General features: G+C 39.6%; 1 protein-coding gene across 1 annotated transcript; it reads left to right on the forward strand.

Annotated features, from left to right (window-relative positions):
• Positions 1 to 5,139: 5,139 nt before the first annotated feature.
• On the forward strand, positions 5,140 to 16,998 carry LOC113574132 (calpain-1 catalytic subunit-like). Its single transcript, XM_035532497.1, has 21 exons — positions 5,140 to 5,376; positions 5,737 to 5,806; positions 6,099 to 6,217; positions 6,422 to 6,582; positions 6,687 to 6,861; positions 9,126 to 9,197; positions 9,301 to 9,386; positions 11,878 to 11,952; positions 12,062 to 12,220; positions 13,569 to 13,725; positions 13,835 to 13,846; positions 13,965 to 14,173; positions 14,986 to 15,019; positions 15,502 to 15,558; positions 15,709 to 15,766; positions 15,852 to 15,913; positions 16,044 to 16,112; positions 16,200 to 16,278; positions 16,451 to 16,567; positions 16,706 to 16,758; positions 16,920 to 16,998. The coding sequence occupies exons 1-21, from the start codon at positions 5,140 to 5,142 to the stop codon at positions 16,944 to 16,946; spliced, it is 2,088 nt and encodes a 695-aa protein (XP_035388390.1). The 3' UTR covers positions 16,947 to 16,998.
• The last annotated feature ends 526 nt before the right edge of the window (positions 16,999 to 17,524 follow it).

Genomic DNA, 17,524 nt, shown 5'->3' on the forward strand with positions numbered 1-17,524 from the left:
TGGTCAGCGGCAGCGGGTCCAGGAGGTCTGGAGGCGAGGCTGTGTCGGTCAGCGGTTCCGGAGACGTGGCTGTGGTGATCTGTGGTGGTGGTTCCAGGAGGTCTGGAGGTGTGGCTGTGCTGGTCAGCGGTGCTGCAGGGAGGTCCAGGGGCGCACCTACAGGTACAGACTCAACAAAAGAAACAGGAACAGGTTAAGAGACCTCTTGGGCAGTGAGAACAGGCCAGGTGGCCACCACTAGGCTGGGAACAGGAACAGGACTGGCAGCACCCACTCTGCCGGGGACTGGGTCTGGACGGGCAGCGTCTCTCACGCCGGGAACTGGAACAGGAACTGAACTGGTGCGTCTTTCATGCCTCAAACATTCATGGCAATGGCATCCACTATGCTGGGCACATGAACAGGATCAGGATGAGTGGTGTCTCCTGTGCTGGGGACTGGAACAGGAATTGAACTGGCGTGTCTCTCATGCCTGGAACATTCATGGCAATGGCATCCACTATGCTAGGCACATGAACAGGATCAGGATGAGTGGTGTCTCCTGTGCTGGGGACTGGAACAGGAATTGGACTGGCGTGTCTCTCATGCCTGGAACATTCATGGCGACTGCATCCACTATGCTGGCACAGGAACAAGATTAGGATGAGGAGCGTCTCCTGCACCGGGGACAGGAACAGGAACTGAACTGACGACGCCATCTTCTGCATCAGGGACCGGATCTGGCCGGGCAGTGTCATCTCCTGCATCGGGGACCAGATCTGGCCGGGCCACATCATCTCTCGTGCCTCTGGCTGGCTGAGTAGCTGAGAGGGGAGTAGCTACAGAAGGCAGGTTTGGGGTTTTTGCCGCAAACCATGCGGTTAACAGTCGGAAGAAATCCTCTACAGTCCTGGCTTCCTGAGCTCTGTGTTGGAATATTAATTCAGCCCAATCTAGTGCTTTACCCTGAAGAAAGGTCTTCATGAAGAGCACCTTCAGTAGTTCGGGGGTAATGAGGGCAGGTCAGGTACTGGAGGTAGATGCAGCACTGCATAACGAATCTCCCCACTGACAGGTCCTTCCCATCATACTCATTTGGAGCCGTCATAAGTGAGGGCAAAACCAGAGGCCTCTGATCCCTGATAGTGGAGAACAAAGTCTTGAGATAATCCAATTCTGCCTCAGGGAGTAATCCAGCCACTGTGTGGCGTGAGGGTTGCTGAACTGAAGACGACAGAACATGATGTGATAGGCCAAAGCTCTCCCGCTGCATTCTCTTTAAATTAGGTCAGTTATTCTGTAATGATTTCCTTTAGGAGGCAGTTTATTAAATGAGGGAAACAATCACAGAGGGCAAAAATTCCCCCCCAAAAATTTCAGATTCCAAAATGGACACTTGTATACATGCTTATAGACAGTCACACACACACACACACACACACACATATGTACATACATACATACATATCTATACACACACTCACACATTGTTTTGCATCGGACTAGTGCTGAAGTCAAACCTCACACAAATAAACTATGCACTCCTGTTGCAGTCTTGCACATTATCCTACTTGCTGCTGGAGTACTGTACTAAACCAGCACTGTACTCTGAACTGTTCTGGCTGCTACCGGTGTCTGCTATGTTCAGGGTAGCATGTCACTGATTGCTATGCACAACTCGCTTTACATATGCCCACTACTGTGTACGGTACTAAATTGCACTGTCTACTCATTTTGTATTTTGTATTTGTCCTGTCCTGTATTTATTATTGTTTATTTAATGTTTATTTAATGACATTTTGCACTATATTGGACTGGGAGAATATAGGAACAGGGAGAAACAAAACACGGACCGGAACGAAGTAGCAGACGAGGGGTGGCAAAAACGAAACCAAGGAACAGAGCAGGGATGCAAAGGAAAACAGACACGACCACGAAACCACGGAAACAGGGACGCCAGGAGGGCAGTCATTCCTGACAGTAGCCTAATTCTACAACCATGTTACGACAGTTGTACACGTTCTTGTTATATTTGGCCTCTGGCCTTCACAGTGTTTATACTTCCTGTTTGCTGCAGATAAATCAGACTGGGCTTTACATCCTGTGTTTGTAAAATAGGGCAGGCCCATCTTGCAAATTCAATGGCAGGAAATTCTCTAAGTGGCCCCTGCACTGTGGAATAAATGCTTTAACGTCACCATAACAAAGCTTCAACACATTATAATAACCATACGATATTTCCTACCATTTTTCATGATATGTGACCATTGTAAATGAACAGATTTAGTGTACAAACAAGGATATAAGAGTTTCTAAAGTATGAATAGCTTAGTATGACTTTTTTATTCATTGTACTAGTTTGCCTTGCCTCAATATTTAAGAATATATGCAATTATTAGATAGTCCAGTTTCAGCAAAGAATATTAATCAGTACATAAACCTTTACAGTGTTCAAGAGCAAACCGGAATATTGTAATTAATGTCATGCCTACCACCTTCCTTGCACTCTATAGAAAGATTGAGGTGGAGAGCAGGAACTGAGCAGGAAATCCAACGTTCCTCAGAAAGGTGGATGAGGAAGCCCCACAGTTTCCATGTGCGCAACCTTTCCTGACACTTCTGTTGAAATGCCTGTCAGGCAGACTTATAAAAACACTGTAACCTGAGACAGGCAAAACTAGAGACTGGGGTTTGTTGCTCATTCTAGAACTCATTATTTAATGCTATCAATGTGCACTTAGACTTGCTTGCAGAAAAGTCGCAGAACCAGCAGAAAATAATGAACTGTCAAGGCCCCTTTTTTCTCTGGCCAGAAAGCATAAGGTCAGTAGAACAGAGGTCCCTGCCACACACACAACAATAACTGTCATTGCTGCTGAAATGGCAAAAAAAAAAAAAAAAAAAATCAAATCAAACCCAAAACAAAATTGTGACTGTGACCTCACCAAATTTAATACGAATTCCAAATCCAGTTTTGTGTTTTAGGATGGTGACCTCACCAAAACCTAATATGAATTAAAATCAGAAAGATTAGATGTCTTTATGAATTAAGTTGTAAGAAAAGGTACCAATGCAAATCTCAACAGTAGCCCTCACATTTACCATTTGTAACTTTTAATGAGTTACACCATCAAACTTGCAAAAGTGAGATTATGCACATTGAACAGATTAAAAAGTGAAACAAAATTTGAAACTTTTTTTTTTTTACTTGTAAAAATAAATATAATACATTCTGAATAATTTAAAGAAAAGTAAAAAATGATTCAATGTTTCTCTTTTGTGCTGGTGTTAGTGCAGGCACTATCCACTAGAGGGCCCTCCCGACATTGCTTGCCATTGAAAAGGAATTTTACTCTAGATATGCGCCGCTAGAGCTTGAAAAATGGCTTACACAAAAAAGTAATTATTAAATTAAAGGGAATTGTGTTATAATAGCTGAACAAGTTTAATAACTTTATTATATTGCTCTATTGTAACCAACATAGAATACACACACACACACACACACACACACACACACACACACACACACATATATATATATATATATATATATATATATATATATATATATATATATATATATATATATATATATATAAAGCTTGCTTATTAAGCAGTATCTATCAAGGGATATTGGTGTTATTTGTTCCAGTTATATGGCATAGCTTTTAAAATGACTGAATGACATTTCCTTTTGTTTAAGAGAAGGGTGCTGAGTCACATGGCATTGTGTGCTCTTGCGTAGGGCTGATAGCACTACCCACTTTTACTGCTACTCTCACTGTCTGCCACAACCACAGAGAACTGTACCCTGCTGATGTGCCAACCTCCCTATTGCCGGGAACCATGGACAAGTTTTTACAAGTTGGATACCACTGAACCAGACTTTGAATTTATTTGATCTCTGAACTTTACATGGCACGTATATGACAATTCTGAGAAATTGAACAATAGGTTTCATTCATATCACTTTATGCAAATGAGAATGATATTCACTGACATGGACCAGTGTAATAACAAAGACCAAGTGGAGGAGATCGTGTTACAAAGAGCAAACATGTTAGCTAAACATGTTGAAAAAGTATAGTACTGTAAAGTGTGACTGTGTATTATTTTATTTTGTGTCGGACTGTATGTTTGCATCTTTTAATGGAAAGACAGACCTAACAGACAAATGACCAAATTATTTGTCATATCAGTTGCAATCCCTAGCATTTCATACCATCTCTACACATTTATGTCTTTTGTAACATTTCTTTAAATATTGCAAATATGTATCTTAACTGTCTTCAGCATCTAGTATGTTCTTTGGCCTACATCTTGCTTTGCTTTTTGTCAGTAATGTGGAACAAACAATCTAGAAAAAAACCCAAAACATACTGTAATACAGACTCCAGAGGATGATGGCTGGTTCATGGACCCCTAAAGGACACTGCTGGGAAACCTGAAGGTGGGTGGAGCACCCTTTGACAAGGAAAACTTTAAATATTCAACTGCTAAAATGCCCAAGGCAAAAAGAAGAGGTTATAAAGACAGTAAGTGAGGCTTATGCATGTCAGTGGAAGATCTCCGTGCTGCAAGTTCATCACATTCTAGAAGGTAAAATTCCACTCTTAATAAATGTGTTTCCAAATGTGCATACTATTACTGCTTTAGAAATGTCATTATTAATTGCCTTATTATGACCTTAAACAGGGATATACCTGTATGGAGTATATGTGGTCATAATACTATATGTAGCTGTAGTGAAGTGGACTATATATATATATATATATATATATATATATATATATGCCTGCAAGTGTAATAAAACGCCTGAAAGTGCAATAAAGAACTTAAAAATATGGAGGTGTAAAACAAATAACAGATATCTGTGGTCACTGGTGTTCAAGTTTTAATAGCTTTTGAAACCTAATAGCTTCTGCATCCTTGTTTTCTTCTCATGACTCTTCAGTGCCTAGTCCAACACTGCATCACACAGTTGTTAACACATTAGCCTGGGTTTGTTAACACATTCTTGTGAAGATTTCTTGTGCCATGTTGTGTGTGCTGCTGTCATTGGTGTTTGGAAATATTCAGTGAATGTAATATCCAGGTGGGACATTTATATCTGCAACCTTTTTATTTTTATTTAAAATAGAATAATTCCATTTAAAAATGCCTCCTCCTGGAGTGTGCCTGAATATAATGAGAGAGCGGCAGGAAGGCCATGGTGTGGGCACGCTTCAGAACCCCGAGAAGTTCCTGGGCCAGGACTACGAGCTGCTGCAGCAATATTATCTTATCAGAGGCAGGAGGTACATTGATGATATGTTTCCACCGGACAACAGATCCATCGGCGAAAAGCTCCTGTCTCCTGAAAATATGGCTCAAGTAGAGTGGATAAGGCCAACGGTATAAAAGTAGTAAATTATTAGCTTTAAAAATACATTCAAATTAAATTACATTTTAATTCAAAATTTATAAATAATCCTAAACTTGTCTGTCTATTAAAAATTATACTACTCTGAAATGACTTAAAATGTACAATTATTTTGATTCTATAACTACAGTGAAACTGCATTGAATGTGATTATCCAAGGGTTAAGCGAATGTTTACTTTGGATTATGAGAAATGCAACAACAACAAAAAAAAATTACATGAATAAATCTGACACCACTGACCACATACCTTTAAAGATTATGAGTTACTGTACTTAAGGGTTATGGTTAGTGTTCCAGCTTTACTCATATCTGCTTATACCCTAATTTCAGCAACTGGTTCCAGATCCTTATATGTTTGTTGACAAAATATCACGATTTGATTTTGCCCAGGGACAACTGGGTAAGTTCACGACTATTGACTTATTGACTACTTGCAGTTCTAGTTCAAAACCATATACTGATTGACTAAATTATATTATTAATTGTATTTTCTTTTACAGTCTAGCAATAGCATTTTGTGCTTTATGCAGAATATAACAAAAAACTATCAATTGATCAATTGATATCGATTCTATCAATCTCAAAAATATATAATTAACTTACAAGTACAACAATTCTGTAAAGCTCATTCATACATTTCCTTGATAAACATGGAACCAGTCACCGATTCCATATATTTTTGTTTTTATCAGGAGACTGCTGGTTTCTAGCTGCACTTGGTGCTCTGACATTTCAGAAGCACATAATAGAAAAGGTCTTTCCCAAAGAACAGTCATTTCAGAAGAACTATGCAGGAATATTCCATTTCAGGGCAAGTATTTAAAGCTTATGAGTCAATGCTTAACTAGTGTAGACAGGTCCCAGGTTTCCCAGCAAAAACATTAGTGCAGACATAACATGCCCAGTGTTTATATAAATGCATAATTCCTTGCTTTCTAGTATATTTGTCAGTTCACTTCATTTGTTTGTTTTTCTGCTATGTATTGTCTTGCTGTAATTCCATCATGACTCTCAGTTCTGGAGGTTTGGGAAATGGGTTGATGTTGTGATTGATGACAAACTGCCAACCTTCAAAGGCAAACTCATATTTGTACACCCCAAAACACCTAATCCTACCATGAGTCCCAGACCTCAAAACGAGTTCTGGCCTGCTTTGCTAGAGAAGGCATATGCCAAGTAAGTCCTAAATCGCTAATATTTTCACATAAATCTAATTTTACATTTGCACTATTTGGAAAATATGCATGCACAAATAATGTAATTTGCTCTTTTTCCCCCAGAGTGTGTGGATCTTATGAGGACATGCACACTGGCAGTGTGTCTGAAGCTCTAATGGACTTTACAGGAGGTGTGCACATGACAGTCCAACTGAGCAGCTCACTGACAGGGCTGTGGGACCTGATAGGGCGAGCCGCAAAATTCAACTCTCTGATGGGTTGTGGTACACCTGGGCAGGTAAATTCACTACTAATGCTACTCTGTAATTTTATTACCAGCTGCTAAAAGCATTCTCTAAACATGTTTGCATTATAGTCAGTATTATAGCAATAGAGCCATAAACCCTTTCTTTAACCGCGCTAACCCTCGCAAAATGTGCGACGCGGTATTTAATTGCTATTCATAAAATTACCGTGATGATAATTAATGCACCGGTGTCAACTTACCGCTGTGCTAAACGTACCTGTGCCCTAGGCAACAGGCAATCAAAATCCATGTGTAAATGAGGCCCCGCATATTAAAAACCCACCCAAGAGACTGAGCGACTGAAACCCAGTCTTGAGTCCAGTGGTATGTTGAATGCTGCCCGTTACATAAACACGTAACACTTTCACCAAGACGGGAACTTCATGGTTGCGTTGAGTTGATGACTTCAACAGCCTGCTTCTAAATCATGGCAGCAAACCCTTCTTTGTCTTCAGTCAGAGAAGTCACTCTTTATACGTTATTCCTATATAAATCCTCAATTTGCATTGCTTATGGCAAAAATTCGTGGCGTTCTGAGATCCTCCTCAAGAAAGTCACCTTCCTTTTGGCTATCAAAATACAAACAACAAAAATGTGTGAACTTTGTTAATGACTTGTGTGTGTGACCAAACATTATTAGAGAAAATATAATCCAATCCACATCGGACTCTTATCGGCGCATTTAGCAAGGGATATGTTCAAGTTTTTGCCGAGCAGTGTCTTATTATGAATTTCTAACGACACGCAAAAGAGAGCAAAATGCGGTAGCACCTTCTTTCACGTAGACGGTAAAAAAAATTTTGTATTGGTGGAACCTGTTTAATCTGGCGTAGGTTTTATGAATTTGGCACATAGTGTTTAGGTTGCAAGCTGTTGGTTCCACTAAAATTCTGCACGTCTAATATGGGTGAGCAATGACTCAATAATACCGTAAATGTAAATGAAAGGTGCAAATAAAAGGAAATAGTGAGCATTCTGCCCCTTTGTGAGTGATGTTATATGTTTAATCAAGTTCATGAAATCGTATCGAAATTAAAGAGAAGACACTGGACCATTCTAAAGGCCTTTTAGCCATCTGAGGATGCTGTAATGACGAGGAAGTAGGATGCCGAGGCAGGTCTCCGTGATAAAGGGAAGTATTTATTTAAAACAAAATACGAAGAACAAGGACAAACCACACTAGACCAAAGTGACGTGGCAAACAGAGAAAATAGAAATACTTGAAGTAAACACCGACAAAGACAACGACTAGCATACAAACACTTAATTATACACACTAATGACAACTCTGACTGGGGACAACTGTAACACAAAAGTTACAGGAGAGACGTGGCATTGTAGACACACACACCAACAATGCATCACTCTGGAGGAGTGTGCCGTGCCGTAGCAGTTACTGTCGTACAGGTTTAACATGAATACAGTCTTCGTGCTTTTTTGAAGAGTGTCTCCCTTTGATGAAACCAGTTTGTAACCAAAACATCTTGGAGGATCTTGGGCTTCAAATTCCTTTTATTATTTTTGTTGCACTAGGCATTGGGTGAATGCCAACACACCATGGTTAGAGGACAAGGACTCATTAATCTAAGAGCTAGATATTTAAAACATCAGTTTTATAGACAAGCCCATAAAAACTCACCATAGCTATAAAATGACTTTCATAAAATGACACTATAGCTATTCAGACTTTCTGGTCAGTGGTCACAGGCAAGCTTTCTGAGATCCTAAACCTCAGAATCCCATTATATCCCATTCTATCCCATCATATTCATGTTAATATCCCTAACTCTCACCAAATCATAATCGGCTGGAAAAACAAAACAAACTTCACTATACAACCCCGGATCAACCATGATTCCTCTACTAACACATAACACAGCAAAACCACACTACTGATTCCCATTTTCTGAAACGGTGTAACGTGGGTGTGCAGTGCCACAGTGACAAATGTATGAGTAGATCACTTTGCAGTGTTGTTTCTTCAGTTTAATATAGCAATGCTCTTTTCTCTCCCTTTCTCTGCTTTAATTTGCTCTTGCTGTCTTTCTTCCTCTTTCCACTTTTCTCTCTTCCTCTCTTTAAAATGGACCTTAATAGTCTTGTGCAATGCAGCTGGATTTAGTGTCATTAAAGTTCGTATTGTCCTCATGATGAATAATGAAACCGCATAATGAATTCCTCTCCACACAAGGCACATCCAGTCCAGACCCATAAAGGGCCAATAGTCATATTATCTTTATGTAACTGTTTTTTAGGCAGACTTTAACCAGACGTTGCCCAATGGCTTAGTGGAGGGTCATGCTTACACCGTGACAGGGGTCACTGAGGTGAGTCTTCTTTGAAATGTTTCTGCATGTAATTAATTTGAGCCCTGGGTACATTAAATGATTTTTTTTAATTGAATGATTACTGCCTGGTTGTGTTCAATAGGTAAGAAGCCAAGGTAAGCCGATTCAGTTGGTAAGGCTCTTCAACCCCTGGGGGGACACAGAGTGGACAGGAGACTGGAGTGACAGGTAAGATTTTTTTGCTATTCATAAGACTGTGAATACTGTTAGAATAGAAATACCCTGATATTTTAATGAACTTATGATTTAACGTGGGAATGTATTCTTATTGATGATTAACAGTAGCCATATCTAGTTGTTTCAACTTGTTAGAGTTACAGTTAGACTTGGATACATGCCTTCTCCTCTGTGATTTTAAATTAAAACCAGAATGGAAGAAATATGTTTTATATCAATATAAAATAAACAAAACACATTCACACAACAGACTAATCAAATGGAAGAAAAAAAGGTTTTGTGTATTTAGGCATTAAAGGTAAGTCATAATTTGCCCTGGAGGCCTCCTCTTAATCTGCACTAAATGCCACATTTCAGAATTGTACACAACACATTGATTAATTGCAAAGCATGCAATCCCTAGATTGCCTGTCATTTAAACAGGCAGGTTGATTCATGTAGCACCTCTAAACTGAACCAGTTCTTCAACAATGGGTGTATGACTGTACCTCCCACCACACTCAAACCACACATCACTGCAACAAGCAAACTGCACTCACCCTTCCCCCTCTACTCCACTTCAGAGACTAAGACACTATCAGTAGAAGAACAGTGAGCTCCTGTTCTCCAACCCATCCTTCTTAGGACCAATCCAGCATTCAGCATGGACACTAATGATACACTGTACACAGGAGAACACTACCAGCATGAATGGACCCAGGGTTCCTTATGAACATGCTGGGCTGCCTGTTACAGTAGATCAGGTGAAGAAAGAATCGTTAAGGCTCCACCAGGGCAAGGCTATGGTGCCACACAGTATTATCCTGAGGGTCTTCATGCCTTTTGCCAGGCCCCCCTGTGCAGATCTACTTACATCCTGTATGGTGTCAGTGCCCAAGAAAGAGAGCCCAGCATCCTGTAATGTAGCTTTAGCTCCCTTCAATTAAAATCACAAACACAAGGCCTATCTTTGATTACAGGCATTTATTTATTTTGCATGTTCATGCCACGAAACATGCCATAAGAACTATATTAATAAAATAGACAAATCATAAAATTATTCAGTGCATTAACTCAAAAGGGTAAAAGAAAGTAAACCGCAGACTCTGCAAATCTTTAAAAGCTTATTTAAACTCAAAACTCAAACAGTTCTAAATGCAGCCCTGTTAAAGTCTATGTTCTTTCACTGACTTTAAGAATATCTCGGAGACATGACATCTCCAGAAATGTTCTGGTAGCTCTGCTTATGTTTGGTGTGGCAGGAATTGGACTACAGGGCTCGGATAAATTTCAGCTTTTGTGAGTGGGAACTGGGGGTGCACATGAACCAAAGACATGACTGGACATGTCACGCTGATGAAGCCTACAGGAAAAGACAGATCAGAGTCTTTTTGAGGAAGCTCAGATTCTTCAGTTTATGCAGTAAGATACTAGAGACATTTTACCCGTCAGTTATGTTTATAAGCATCTTTTATGCACCAGGTTTTAGCACTGTAAATAAATTGTCCATTGTCCAGTGGATAACATTAATTGGGGCATTACCCTGATTAACAGGGAGAATTTATTCATTTTAATTAATGTATTAATGATAATAAACTAATCAACTAATAAAACAAATGGAACACAAGAAATTGTTTTTTTATCAAAATATGGTAAACAAACTGTCACTATCAGTCCTTTCCATCTTTCGTGTTCCGTGCTTTCCATGTCTTGTGTTTAGTTCCGATCCATAGTTTCGTTTTGTCCTCACATTGTTTGATTGCGTACACCTGTCCCTCGGTTCTAGTTCATGTATTTAAACCCTTGGTCTTTGCTGTTCGTTGTTTAAATTATTGAATTTATGAATGTGGTTCGTTATGGTTGTTTCTTTGTACTCCGTGCCTGAGTGTTTCCTAGCCTGCTTCCCCGTTGTCTTTGTGTGTGTGTGTGTGTGTGTTTTGTTAAATCATGTATCCTCGTACTCGCCGTGTCGGCTCTATGACCCTGGACTGCCTAAACGACTCTGATTTTGGATTTGCCCATAATAAATCTCGCTCCCCTCCGCGCATGCGTCCGCGTCCTTACCGCTCAACGTTACACTAAGATTCTGGGATTCGAATCTTTCAAATCAACTATACAAAGAAAAGCATACATTTACTACCAATTTCTACCTCCTGGTCTTAGAATGAGGTTTGTACATTGTTATTAGTTTGTAATTGGTTCATGTAGGATTTCTAGTAAACACAACTAGGAGTGACCAACAATTAATTTACAATAAGCATGAGGTAGGCAACAAAATGATCCAGGTGAGTAATGCAAATTAATAAGAAACAAGTAATGAACAGAATAATGTAAAAACAGAACTATAAACTAAGAGGAACAAATGTCGCAATTTACAAACTAATCAGGGTCATATCCATCATGAAATTCTAAAGTAATTATTTCTTCTTTTAAGTCCATATAATAACATGTAAGATATAATGTCATGTAATAATCTGAACGTAAGTTTGTGTAATGCTCTCAGATCACCAATGTGGGAAACTGTGAGTCCAGAAGAACATGCAATGTATCGCAAAAATATCAACGATGGCGAATTCTGGTAGGAAAAATCCCCAAATTTTCAAAATTGTAACAAAAAATGTTTTTCCACACTAATCAAAATGGCACTTTACTATTGAACAAAAATTGTGTTTATATTTTCCACCAAGGATGTCTGTGGAGGATTTCTGCAAAACCTTTTCTAACCTGGACATTTGCAGCCTCTCCCCTGGATTCCTGGATGACTCGTCTGACAGCCAGTGGACCTCCGTACGCCATGAAGGGCGCTGGCTTGCTGGCACTTCAGCTGGTGGCTTCCTGACAACAAGTAGACATGTTCTTACTGACAAATCACTGTTTAAGTAGTTTGTGAACAGTTAATTAAGTTTACTTGCTTAAAATGGTTGCCATTAAAATAATTACCTGGGTTTCCACTACAGAGCATGAGGAACCCCATAAAGTTGATGAATATTTCTCAGTAAAGATTGATAGATGTAAATTAAACAGAGGATGCCTTTGGCAAAATAGATTCTTGGCAAAATAATAATTTCCCCAATACTATATACAGTCATGGCCAAAAGTTTTGAGACTAACACAAATTTTGGTTATCACAAAGGTTTGTTTTTTTTTAGATCCTTTTGTCAGATGTTTTTTACTTTTTATTGACAAATACTTCCAGTTTAAGCAAAGTCTTAACATTTACAGTATTGACCCTTTTTAAAACTTCTGCAATTCGCCTTGGCATGCTGGATATCAGCTTCTGGGTAAAATCTTAACTGATGGCAACCCATTCTTGCCTAATCAGAGCTAGGAGTTGATCACAGTTTCTGTGTTTTTGTTTGTCCACCCTCTTTTTGAGGATGGGCCACAGGTTCTCAATGGGATTGAGATCTGGGAATTTTCCTGGCTATGGACCTAAAATTTCAATGTTCTGTTCACTGAGCCACTTGACTATCACTTTTGCCGTGTGACATGGTGCGCCATCATGCTGGAAAAAACATTGTTCATCACAAAATTGCTCTTGGATCATTGTGAAAAGTTGCTCTTGGAGGATGTTTTTATGCCATTCCTTATTCATGGCAGTGTTCTTAGGCAAACGTTTGAGCAAACCCACTCTCTTGGATGAGAATCAATCCCACACACAAATGATCTCAGGATGCTTCTCTGTTACAATGACAGAAAAAATAGAGAAAATAACTTTACACCAGTCCTCTGTGGCTTCTTTACTGCCCTTCTTAATACCAAGCCATCCTCCAAAAGCCTTTGCCTCACTGTGTGTGCAGATGCACTCACATCTGCCTTCTGCAATTCCTTAGAAAGCTCTGCACTAATGAGAAGATCACTGAAATTATGTTAGCAGGCCATTTTGTGGCAGGGCTGAAATGCAATGGCTGGAATACAATAATTTTTGTGATTAAGTTAATTTTCATGGCAAAGAATGACTTTGCAATGAACCTGAGCGCTCAATCTAGAGGCTATGTAAATTGCCACCATAAAAACTGAAGCGGCAAACTTTGTGAAAACCAAAACATGTGCTAGTCTCAACTTCTGGCCATGATTGTACTATTGTATAGTATACTTAGAATACCAGAATAATAATAGCCATAATGCTTTTATCATCACACAAATCAGTCCAAATAATATTTCAAAACTTGATTTGAAAAATTGTAATGTTTCAGACACTTTTTGGACAAACCCCCAGTTTCGGGCCAAGGTGATTGCTGGCAGTGACCAAACACAGGGACCTAACATGCTTGTGTCTCTCATGCAAAAGCCAGATAAGAGGAACAGACGCCTTGTCAGAAAACTTCATATTGGTCTCAGTATTTTTGAGGTCAGTGGCAATCTTTATTTGGCTATAATTTTGGATAAAAAATGATCGCCTAATCTGCATTCCTTTGTTGTTATGTCCAAGTTATAGCTGCTGTTTACTTTTTTTTCAGGTGCCTCCTGAGGTAGGTTCAACTAAGCCACTTTGCCAATATGCACTCACTTAAATTTGAGAGCTTTTTAGTCTGTTGTGCAAGTGTTTTGTTTATTTTATATTGATATAATTCTCAATTTTTCCTGTAGCTCAAAGGTTCTAGAGGGACATTCCCAGCCTCCTTTTTTGACAACCGTCCTCCTGTAGCTTACACTAAGAATATGTATGATTCACGTGAAGTCATGGAGTTCTTCAGACTGGAACCTGGAGAGTATCTCATTGTGCCATATACTTCCTCTCCCAATGAAACAGCTTCCTTCGTCATGACCATTCTTTCAAAGATGGAGACCCAGACAGAGTAGGAGCTTTCATACAATGTAGATCATATTTAAATGTCTGCTAATTATCCATGAAAATATCTGCTGCAATGATCTGCATTATTTACATACATAAATTATTTCATATGCATCAATTGATCAGTTTTATTTTTCTGTCATGTCATGCCATTATACCATCATTGCCTTGTGATCGTTGGCTGCATAGATGACTCAGTGCCGTCCAGTGCTGTCTGTCTTTTGTGATGTACTAGCCTCAGACAGCCCATTCTGTGTCCCATGTTCTAATCAAACCAGCTGATTCTTGGTCTTCCATGCCCTCTGATGCCTTCCACAAGTCCTGTCATAACTGTGCCTTCAGTGTTGCCATGTGATTGTGCCATCACGTGATAACGCTGCCTTCAGTGTTGCCATGTGACTGTCCCATCACATGATAACGCTGCCTTCAGTGTTGCCATGTGACTGTCCCATCACGTGATAACGCTGCCTTCAGTGTTGCCATGTGACTGTCCCATCACGTGACCAAAGTAACATAACTTGCGAGATTTAATGTGCTTCAGAGGCTCCCTTTCTGTTGTAGCCATCTTATAGACTTGTTCAGTTGTCATCTTCATGTGTAGTAATTCAACCATCACCCTGTCCATGACCATCCTTGACTTCACATCACTTACACAGTCCGCATCATTTGTTACTCAACTCCCCAAATATTTAAAAGGTCTACTCTCCTTGCCTTGCTTTAGCCTTCCCCTGTAATTTCACTTTGTCAGTGTTTGTCATTACTGTTGCTTTTGCTGCATTGATCAGATTCTTCTACTTTTTTTTTTTTTTTTAACAGAGACACCCTAAGCTTCAGCATGGACCTTGGTGAGGTATTATATACAAATATACACATTGCCACATAATGATTTCTGTAACTCCTTATATATTCTTTCCATCCCTTAGCTACACAGACACTTACTACACATGCCCTTGCAAACCACTTTACTCGCAACATTTACCTTGTACCTACACCCATTGGCCACTTCATCAGGCATACCTGTATTAGGTATATTTTAGATGTGAATGGATACAGACTGTAGCCTATGTATTGTCATGCCCAATTCCAGCACCCTCTTGCCATGTTCATCACTGGTCAGTTTCTGATTGCTGGCCAGATATTATTTGCATGGTAGATGATTCTTAACACAGAGTCAACACTGACATGGTGGTGGTGTGGTTGCTGAGCTTTATCAGGGTTGTCTGGTGCAGCAGTGTTGCTGGGTTTTTTCTTCAAAGGCAGGTTCAAAGTAGTCCATCCAAAAATATCTAGCCAACATTTAAACATAATAGAAATTAAATGTATTATCTTTAGATGAACATCACAAACAGGCAAAACAGCGTTCCATATTTCCGGCAATGGTCTGACCAGGTAAATGTTCTTTCTTAATGAATGATCATATCCACTTTAATTTATAACAAATTCAAAAATCTTCACTTAATCATATGTGCTTTATTATGGTCACACTTCTTTGAAACTAATATTTGAAAGGTTGTTCCTTTTCTCCTTTGCTGGAATTAGTACACAGACATCAATGCGGAGCAGCTTCAGAAACTTCTAAATGCAAAGGTCATCAGAGGTGAGCAGCTCCTCCTGTGTGATGGGTGACTCAGCTTTTCTGCCTGGCATACAGCTTTGGTTTTAATTGCAACTGTACGTTTCAGATGTAGAAAGCACAGGAAGCTTCAGCTTGGATGCTTGTCAGAGTATCGTTGCAATAATGGATGTATCCTTTCCTGATTGGTTCTAAAGATATATAACTGCACAGCTGTTAAGTCTGGACTGGACTATTATATTACTGCACATGTACACAATGGCCTGAAATCGAGATGCTCTTTAATGGTTTTCTCAAACAGCTTTCAGTAACTGGAACCCTCAGGGCTACAGAACTCTCTCGCCTGTTGGACGAAATCAATTTGTTCAAGGTGAGTGTGCAGGTTTGGGTAGGCTTTAACTGTCCAGCACCTGCACACATCTTTGAGGGTTTTGTGAACATGCTTTGACCTTTGCAGGACATCTTCTTCCGCGTGGACAGCAACAGAGACGGCATTCTGTCTGTGAAGGAACTGCAGCATGCAGTGGAGGACACAGGTTATTTCAACATTGATGACATTGCTGACCCAAATAATACAAACAATAACTGGAATCAAGAAATAGTATTGTATTTCTGAGCTACCATACAATTAACTGGATGTGACATTCTGGGTGCCTCCAAGTACAAGAATAGTCCCCTGAATGAGATGACCTCCCTGTATTATGCCAGGCTTGCGTGTCAGTGATGGCTTGCTGAAACTCATGACTATGCGCTATGGAGACGCCAGTGGAAAGATCACGCTGGAGAGGTTCATCTGTCTGGCTCTTCGATTGGACTGCATGACCAGTAAGTATGACTATGGCTCTGAAATGAGAACTGTGTTAATTTTTTCAAGAAAGCTTTTCCAAAATCAGCGTGTTTACTTATGAAATTAACAGATTTCATGTTGATTTATATTTTAATTTTCATTTCTATGTTTAATAGAAACATTCAGAAAACTCTCTGATGGAAATGAAATACGTCTCGAAGAAGATGAGGTAGATTAAAAAAAAAATGCTTTCTTTTTTAAAATCATAATCATGCTACTTTAAGCATTTTTTTTTTCCAGGGATAGTGATTTTATAGTGAATCTTCTCCTGCTGTGATCGTTAGTAGTGAAGTGTAAATTCCCTAACCTGCTCCTGTATGCGTGTTTTAGTGGCTCCGCCTCACCATGTACTCTTGAAGGAGTAAGGAAATGGATGGTGAAGACAACGCCGCCTAGATGCCGAGTGCAATGCAAAAACAATGTTTAATTGTCGACTAATTCTCATATTAAATTGTTTATGTGGGAGACGGGTTAGACTGGTTTGTAAAATGCTTGTTAATTGTATTTGCTTAAGTAAACAGAAGCATGCAACACGTTTGTGCTCCTTGGCAATGGAGCTTTACTCCAGGCAATGTTACGAGTCAGCAGTGGCGGTATGTCTACGGATCTGTATTTTGACGCCATGTTTCTTTAATAGGTTTTTCAACATATGTGTTCGGTTTGTCATACCAGTCCTTTTTTGCAATAAGCCAGGTCCAAGTACACCTTTACCAATATTCAGTGTTCTTAATAGATTAGTTCAGATACGATGAAAGCAAGATAGAGCAAAAATACCGACCAGTCCAGGGATTGGGCTGAAAACAGCTGGATTTAATAGGAAGTCTTAAGCCACACCTCTGCAAGCAGAGATGTAGTGATTCATCTGCAGTATCAGACTGCCACCTAGTGGCAGAAGAGCCCTTGTGTTTAAGGTTTTAGTGTCCCCTCCCTCCAAT

This window comes from Electrophorus electricus, chromosome 13 (genome assembly GCF_013358815.1).
Source record: "Electrophorus electricus isolate fEleEle1 chromosome 13, fEleEle1.pri, whole genome shotgun sequence".
NCBI lineage: Eukaryota > Metazoa > Chordata > Actinopteri > Gymnotiformes > Gymnotidae > Electrophorus > Electrophorus electricus.